Here is a 9,223-nt window from a genome sequence, read left to right as displayed (position 1 = left end):
TCTGGGGCCTATGTCCCACTAGGGGGAAGCCGAGGGTGGTTTTTAAATCCCAGTGCACGTCATAGCAGCTCCTGCATCGAGCATTTGCCCCCTGTTGGTCAGTGCGCGTCATAGCTACCGATTGGACTGATGGACACTTAGCCTTTTATATATATAGGTTGCTTACTCATTGAAAAAAATCAATATATGAATTTTTGGGGGGTTATCTGAAAATGAAGTAAGGCAAATATGTTGAAAATATTAGTATAGCAGTCTAGATAATATTAGAATGATATTTTTAAATCTGTGGCATTCTTGATAATCTTGAATATTACTGGTAAACCTTTTTATTTGTGAAATCATGCGAGTTGCTTGAATCTGTATGTTCAAGAATAGGAAAGTTCTACTTGGTAAACCTAAAAAGCAAATGTTTTTAGTTGTATAAGAATTGGATGTTGTTATTAAAATTCTGCCAATTGTCAGTACTGTTGAAAATTTGAAAATATTTATGCTTATTTTAACTGTGCTCCATTAACAGTACAGAGAGAGATAATTATTGAAAGGAAACCTCACCGATATTAAGGGAGTGTCTTTTGAGAGTTTGTAATAGGCATAGCCAAACACAAACAATTTTTTCAGCATTTAAACAGAATTATGTTGAGCTTACAGACTGGCTTCTTAATGAGTTTCTATTTAAAAAATTAATAAAAACAAGTCATAGTATTTTTTGTTTTACTTTGTATTTTGTTTTTATTGGAGAAACCTTACAGTAATGATTAGATTTTATTTTCTGTTAGAAAAGTATTGTGCCCTACCTAGTTTGGCTCGGTGGATAGAATGTCAGCCTCTGGACTGAAAGGTCCTGGGTTTGATTCTGGTCAAGGGCACATGCCCAGGTTGTGGGCTTGATCCCCAGTAGGGGGCATGCAGAAGGCAGCTGATCAATGATTCTCTTTCATCATTGATGTTTTTATCTCTGTCTCCCTCTCCCTTCCTCTCTGAAATCAATAATTTATATATATATTTTTACACATACACATATATATATAGTTTTAAGTATTGTATCAGCCCTGGCTGGGTAGCTCAGTTGGTTGCAGTGTTGTCCCGTACACCAGTTTGTGGGTTCGATTACCAGTCAGGGCACATACCTAGGTTGTGGGTTCATCCCTGGATGGAGTATGGGAGGTAGCTGATCTGTGTTTCTCACAGTTGTTTCTCTCTCTTTCTGTTCCTTCCTTTCTCTCTGAAATCAATTACACATCCTCAGTGAGGGGGTGAATATTGTATCAGTTGTCAGGACATTGTGGTAACTAAAGTAATTATAGTTTCCACTGTAATGTTCAAGTGATAGAGTATTGAACAAACTATACTTTTATTGAAATTACGTAGTGAATGGCCCTCTTTATTTATTTAGTCTTTAATCTAGAAGAAAAACTCAACCAAAACCTGAGCTACTTTTGGGCTAGATAGACATATGATAGCTGTTACCAACAGATTTATTCTACCCAAAGCTCTTGGTGAGGGTCTCTCCATGAGCCAGAGATGGATATTTTTGACCTTCTGGCCTTGCTCCTTTTTAAAAATTTGATTACTATGTCCTTTGTGATGAACTGTACTAGTAGGCTCTATTTGTAGTCATACTGACAAGTTGTGGCAAATTAGATCCAATAATTAGCCTAGTCTAACTGCACTACTGTCATGTCAAACTAACTTTGATTTGAAAATATCTTTGATTGCAGGATCTAATGAGTGACCTCTTTAGTGAAGTGATTTTTTAAAAAACAACTTCATATGCCTATTAGTAAATTATGTGCCAAAATGTGTGTGTGTGTGTGTGTGTGTGTGTGTGTTTTAGAGGGAGGAAGGGGGAGAAAGAGAAACATTGATGTGGGAGAGAAACACCGATAGTTTTCCTCTGACCTGGAATTGAGCCCACAACCTGGTTATGTGCCCTGACCTGTAATCAAACCTGCCACCTTTTGGCAAATGGGTCGATGCTCCAACTGAGGCACACAGGCCATGGCTATTTTGTGTTTTTGTGGGGTTTTTTTTGTTAATCCTCACCTGAGGATATTTTTCCCATTGCTTTTCACAGAGAGTATAAGGGGGGAGGGAGAGAAATATGGATATGAGAATGATACATTGACTGGTTGCCTCCCACACGCACCCCCAACTCAGAGGCGGGGAGCAAACCCGGCACCCAGGTACGTGCCCTTGACTAGGTTTTTAAACCTAAGACCCCTCGGTGCACAGGCCGACCTCTAACCTTTGAGTAGTACTGGCCAAGACAATTTTGTGTTTCTTTTTAAAGGTAGATTATATTATTGATGACTTATTTTCTGTCATTTGACTTTTCGTTATTCAGTGTTTCCTTAAATATAACACTTGTTTTATGTCTAAAGTATTGCAAGGCAGGTAGCTATAGAAAAGAAAGATGGAAGCAAAACATATCAATTTAAAACAAAAGGATAAATCCCATGCTGTAGATTGACACACAATTTGTTTTACTGCATCTGAGACTAGAGAAAAATAAAACTAGGAAACCTCCTTATAATGGCAAGATATATTATGCCCTTGAAAGCTTTGTGGGTTTTTTGCTATTTATTTATAAAATTAAAAAAATAGTACTTATTAAAAGGTGCCTTACAAATAAGTAAAACCGTTACCTACTCAAATTTTTTTTATACTAATGCTATAAGATGCTTTTGAAACATTTTGAGAATAAGTTGTGCATTCATGTAGGTTAAAAGTTTAAAAAAATACTTCAATCATAGTAATGTTTTCATCTAAACTTTCCTGTTTTAAGTACCGTGATTTTAATGTCTTTAGCATTACAGCTGTGTATAGTACCTAATGCTAACACTATAGGATGGTTTTCCTATAATTTTAGGACTATGTTCATTCAATGCTTGGACCTGCAAACATCAAAAAAGCTATTGAAGAAGCTGAAAGACTTTCTGAAAGCCTTAAACTCAGGTATAGACATTATTATTTTCAAATCTAATTCCTAAAAATAAGTCCTGTGTTAACAGAACACAAAAATCAAATTTGTTTGCTATATCACTACATTATGTTCATGTAATACCATTAATATTCTTTATTGACATTTTTTAAATGCTTAGAATGATAGTTTATTAAGGTAAGCATTAGTGTAGTAGTTTAGAGCTTAGGTCTCATTTTTTCCCCAAATTTCTAACAGGATTCTTCAGAAAAATATCATTCCTCTGCTCCATGTTGTGATGTGCTACTGGACACTGGTCTGATGAGAATAAAGTATTTACTGTAGTTTTGATCTGTCTGGTTTCAGAAGTTATATATGTGTTGTTTTTTTCATCTAATTCTAGTATTTTCCGTGATTGGTTTGCCAGACTTATAATTAGAAATTAAAAATAGTATGTTTTTTTTTTTAGTTATTCCTTAAACAACAAAATAAAAAAGAAACTATTTAGTTCAATATTTTTTCTTTAATGGTTTTTGTACTTGGATCAGTTAACTATTATAGTTATATACATCATAGCCTTCACTTAAAATTAAACTGCTATATTCCGTTCATCCTTTCTAGAAATTACCAATCTTGGTTCTGGAATATGTTAAGGTGGTTGATATCATTAAGAATCACTATTCTCTTTCTCCTTTAGCTAGTTAATCAATTAAGTAGAATAGCATTTCTCCTAATCTTTGGATTAGCCATTATTAACTGTTTTTTTTTCCCTTGGGTTTGCCTAGCTTTTCTCTAATCATACTATTATAATAATCATGTTTCTTTACTTCCTCTTTTTTTGTGTGTGTGGGGGGTTAGGTCCTTTCACTTATTTGTCTTTACTTTTTAGTATTTTTAATCACTTTATAAGTGAGTGAGGTTTGTAGTTAATTTTAGGATTATAATTCCTTTCAAAAGGAAATTGTAGCAGATTTGAATCATTAAAAGGTTGAAATTAATGAGAGGGAAAGAGCAACAAGAGCATTAAACAACTTTAACTTGAAAGCATAGAGTCTCTTTTCAAGATTTTTGGGCAATTTATGTAAATCTACAAAGAGCAAATTTGTGAGTTGTGGCTTATAATGACCATTGGCAGCATTGAATATCAGTTGGAGGGAGAAAATATGTACCCAAAGCAGGGTACTAGTATCATGTAACCAGAACTCCTTTACTTTTCATGATCATTGCAAGACATCTTGACTTCTTTTTTCAACTAGATATGAAGAAGCCGAAGTTCGGAAAAAACTTGAAGAAAAAGACAGACAGGAGGAAGAGCAACTGCAGAAACAAAAAAGACAGGAAGCTAAAAATGCTTTGGAAAATGTATTGGATTCCAAAGACAAAAGCCAAAAGGTATTTTAAATTTATTCTGTGAGATAAAAAGACTCTTCTCAGGTGATCTGTTTAAGAAGAGTTGAGATATCACTACAACGTTCCTTTGGGCAACCAGAGTAAAATTTGATGCGTTTTTATTAGAAATTGAATAAAATATTCTAGCTTCAGTTGGTTCTCTTACAGGTTTTTGGTTTGAGATTCATATATAACAAGCTGTGTTTATTGCAGTCTGTTTTAAGTTGATGATCGCTTACAATTGCATTTTAAAAGCTCCATTTTTAAAAAATCTTAATGAAGACTATTCAAGACTATTGTAATATGGGAGATTGAACTCGATTCTTAAACAAAATGTAGGCAGATTTTTGTTCATTTTATTTATTTAGTTTAAATTATATTGATCAGATTTTCATATTTTTTAAAAATATATTTTTATGTATTTATTTCAGAGAGGAAGAGGGAGAGAGATAGAAACATCAATGATGAAAGAGAATCATTGATTAGCTGCCTCCTGCACGCCCCTACTGGGGATCGAGCCTTCAACCCGGGCATGTACCCTTGACCAGAATCGAACCTGGGACCCTTCAGTCCGTAGGCCGAGGCTCTATCGACTGAGCCAAACAGTCTAGGGCTAGGCGGATTTTTAAATGCTGATTAGCTCATGGAAAAGTATTAGAGTATGTTAGTATAGAAGGTTGGTCAGTGTGAGAGGCATCTGTGTTTGCTAATTGTCAGTTATGGAAGTTAGGCTCCTACCCTCCCAGAGACGGAGATAGGGGCCCTACATTTAAAAAATTTTTTATTGTTGTAAAATACACATAACATAATATTTAATTCCTTATCCAGGTCAGTGGTATTGAGTCCATTCACGTTTTTTTTTTTTTTTTTTTTTAATAATAATTTTTATTTCTTAAAGTATTAAACAGAAACTCTGTATCCTTTAAACCAGCGGTCGCCAACTTTTCGGACCTCACGGACCACCAGTGGTTCATGGACCACCAGTTGGCGACTGCTGCTTTATACAATAACTCCCCAAACTTCCCTTTCCCCAGCTCCTGGCACCTACCACTCTATTTTCTGTCTATGCATTTGACTACTCTAGGTATCTCATATGAGTGGAATCATATACTACATTTTTTCTAGTCCCCAATGTTTGTTTTTGACATATTTTACACCTTTTGTGTGAGTGTGTGTGTGTGCATGAATCCATTAATTACTATAGTTACACATGATCTTACTTTGTCTTTTAACCTTCATACTAGTTTAATCCATGGTTGACCCCTACTTTTACTAAATGTTTGCTTGTATTAGTGTGTTTTTTTTTCTTTCCAATATTTTATTTTATTTTTTAATATATTTTTATTGATTTCAGAAAGGAAAGGAGAGGAAGAGAGAGAAACATCAATGATGAGAATCATTGATTCGATACCTCCTGCACACCACCTACTGGGGGTAGAGCCTGCTACCTGGGCATATGCCCTTGACTGGAATCGAACCCAGGACTTTTTAGTCAGCAGGCTGACACTCTATCCGCTGAGCCAAACCAGCTAGGGCTCTTTCCAATAATTAAAATTTTTTTACTATTGGCCATTTCTTTTCTGCTTAAAGAAGTCTCTTTAATATTTCTTGTATTGCTGGTCTAATGATATTGAGCTCCTTTAGTTTTTGCTTATCTCAGAAAATATCTCTCCTTCAATTCTGAATGATAACTTTGCTGGGTAGAGTATTTCTAGGTTTTCTCTTTCATCATTTTGAATATTCCATGCCAGGTAATAGCCCAATTTTTATTTCATTGTAAGGAATTTCTCATTAAATTAAATAATAAATTTCTGCAATAATCTGTGCTTTTAAATTATATTTAGCCATCAACTGAAGAAAATTTTGAAGAACTGTCATATGATTAAGATGTGCTGCTAGTTATTTTAGCTGTTAACTACCGCCATAGTAACCTGGTAATGCCATTACTGTTCATCTGCATTTTTATAAAATGACAGTACCCTGAGCCCTTCATTTCCTTGGCTTTCAGTTTCAATGAGATATTAAAGTTGAACTTTTTATTTCTATGAACATTTTTGTTTCTATTATTAATTTTGAAATTTTCTTTTCTATGAAATAGATAAATGGTGAAAACACTGAAAAAAATGAGACCACAGAGAAAGGTAAGTGTGTTAGCTTCAGATTTTACACAGTGAGATTCTAATACTATCTCATCCTATATAATAAAAGGCTAATATGCAAATCGACCTAACGGTGAAACAACCAGTCGCTATGATGCACACTGACCACCAGGAGTCAGATGCTCAGTGCAGGAGCTGCCCCCTGGTGGTCAGTGCTCCACCACAGAGGGAGGGCTGCTCAACCAGAAGCCAGGCTCATAGCTGGCGAGTGCAGCAGCGGGGGCGGGAGCCACTCCGCAGCAATTAGACATCCCCCAAGGGCTCCCAGACTGCGAAAGGGCGTGGGCCGGGCTGAGGGACACCCCCTCCCCCCCCCCCCCCCCAGTGCGTGAATTTCGTGCACTGGGCCTCTAGTCTGTATATAACCTTGCCTGTACAAATATACTGAAAATGTATTCTATTTTGAATTTATATATCGTGGGTTATATTTATACTACTAGAGGCCTGGTGCATGAATTCGTGCATCAGTGGGGTCCTTCAGCCTGGCCTTCGGGATCAGGCTGAAACCGGCTCTCCAACATCCCCTGAGGGGGTCCCAGATTGTGAGAGGGTGCAGGCCAGGCTGAAGGACCCCACCAGTACACGATTGGGGTCAGAGAGGGACACAGGAGGTTGGCAGCCAAGGCGGAACCGCGTGAGGGCTCCAGGGCATGTCTGGCCCGTCTCACTCAGTCCCAATCGGCCGAACCCCAGCAGCAAGCTAACCTACCGGTTGGAGCGTCTGCCCCCTGGTGGTCAGTGCACATCATAGCGAGCGGTTGAGTGGCCTTAGCATATCATTAGCATATTACACTTTGATTGGTTGAATGGATGACTGGACACTTAGTATATTAGGCTTTTATTATATAGGATGCAATTGAAAACATCAAAACCACAGTTAGTAGTTGTCATTATTTTCTTTTCAAGGTAGTTTAACAGTAGTTAAGAACATGGACTCTCAGAAGTGAGACTGCCTGGGGTAGAACATTGGCTCCTCTGAATTTCCATGTGATCTTGAGCATGTTACTTAACCTCTTTAACTTAATTTCCCTTTTTTTTACTTTCATTTTAAATAATTGTTTTTATTTATTTTTATTTTTTGTTAGTCCTCTCCTGAGGATATTTTTCCATTGGTTTTTAGAGAGAGTGGAAGAGAGGGGGAGGGAGAGAGAGAGAGAAACATCGATGTAAGAGAGACACATCGATTGGTTGCCTCCTGCACACGCCCCGACCAGAGCTGGGGATCAAGCCTGCAACCGAGCGAGATACATGCCCCTGACCAGAATGGAACCCAAGACCCTTCAGTCCATGGCACAAAGCTCAATACACTGAGCCAAACCTACTAGGGCTTAATTTCCCTTTTCTAAAGTGGGGATAATAATAGTACCTATTTCATAGGATTATTGATGAGGATTGAATGAGTTAATACATGTGAAACTCGTAGAATGCATAATAAACTTTATATAAGTGTTAGCTAGTACTACTTATTACTCTCAGTTGAAGACTTAATTATTTAAAAATCTTCTTTACTCCCTTAAATAATCTAAACCAGTAATTTTGATATTATCTACAGGTGGTGTGGATGCTGTAGTGCAGCGGTTGCCAACCGGTGGTACGTGAGGTCTGAAAGGTTGGCGACCGCTGCTCTAGTGACAGATATATATCCTAAAGAATAAGACTTAGGTATTTGCCCTAAGTTTTTGTCTCAGAAAAGGTTTAACTTAAATATTAATTGAGTGTAACACTAAAATAAATAATTTATTTAAAATATTGCCACACAACAAAAATTAAACCTAGAAAAGTACCTTACTAGAAGTTGTTACCAATTCATTCTAACATTTGTTTTTATCTGTATGTTCCTTTATATCTCATCCTGCTTTGATATCCTTCTCAGCGGTTTGGTCTCAACCTCTTTAGAGTGGTTTGGTCTCTTGTTGTCAAAATAATCTTGATGGTTAGAAAGGGAAGTAGGATGGTTATTAGCAGCTGGGTTTTTTTTCCCTCACCTGAGGACATGCTTTTTTTTGGTTTTAGAGAGAGGAAGAGAGAGAGGAAGAGAAACATCGATGTGAGAAACATTGATTGGTTGCCTCCTAATGCACCCCTACCAGGTATGGGCTGTGACCAGGAATCAAACCCACCACCTTTGGGTGTATGGAACGACACTCCAACCAACTGAGCCACACCGGCCAGGGCAGTAGCTAGATATTTTAGCTTAGGAGATAATGTGACTACATTCTTCTCACAGCTCACTACCGAAGAAAGAGTTCTTCACATATTAAGCTCCCTTGTAGTGCTTTCTGATCTTTTACTTTAGGTCAGTGATGGCGAACCTTTTGAGCTCGGCATGTCAGCATTTTGAAAAACCCTAACTTAACTCTGGTGCCGTGTCACATGTAGAAATTTTTTTGATATTTGCAACCATAGTAAAACAAAGATTTATATTTTTGACATTTATTTTATATATTTAAATGCCATTTAACAAAGAAAAATCAACCAAAAAACGAGTTCACGTGTCACCTCTGACACGGGTGTCATAGGTTTGCCATCACTGCTTTAGGTGGTAGAAGCTGGAAGAGGAAAATAGCAACATAGGGAATGTTTATTTTGGCTAAATATTAAAAGATTGAATAGTAAATATTTTAGGCTTGGGGGGGCCCTGTGGTCTTTGCTATTGTAGTGTGAAAGCAGCCATAGACAATATGTAAACAAATGAGTATAGCTGTGTTCCAGTAAATACAGGTGGCCATGGTTTGCCAGCCCCTCTCATGGAACA

At 37.0% G+C, this 9,223-nt stretch overlaps 1 protein-coding gene across 9 annotated transcripts in view; it reads left to right on the top strand.

Annotated features, from left to right (window-relative positions):
• USP8 (ubiquitin specific peptidase 8) overlaps positions 1 to 9,223 on the top strand; it is a 48,515-nt gene that overhangs the window by 5,812 nt on the left and 33,480 nt on the right. For 8 of the 9 annotated variants that reach the window (XR_002828536.1, XR_002828535.1, XM_023751660.1 and 5 more), the window contains exons 4-6: positions 2,870 to 2,955; positions 4,177 to 4,312; positions 6,408 to 6,450. Coding sequence is in view for 6 of the 9 variants with exons in the window: in XM_023751660.1 (XP_023607428.1) it covers positions 2,870 to 2,955; positions 4,177 to 4,312; positions 6,408 to 6,450 (265 nt within the window). In the remaining 3 variants the exon portion in view is untranslated. Of the gene's footprint in view, positions 1 to 2,869; positions 2,956 to 4,176; positions 4,313 to 6,407; positions 6,451 to 8,046; positions 8,131 to 9,223 lie in introns of those variants that run through there. The other variant, XM_023751661.1, reaches the window with a different exon arrangement.

This window comes from Myotis lucifugus, unplaced genomic scaffold, assembly GCF_000147115.1.
Source record: "Myotis lucifugus unplaced genomic scaffold, Myoluc2.0 scaffold_23, whole genome shotgun sequence".
NCBI classification, from domain to species: domain Eukaryota; kingdom Metazoa; phylum Chordata; class Mammalia; order Chiroptera; family Vespertilionidae; genus Myotis; species Myotis lucifugus.
The sequence above is the reverse complement of the archived record's forward strand: the minus strand, read 5'-3'. Positions and strand labels throughout refer to the sequence as shown.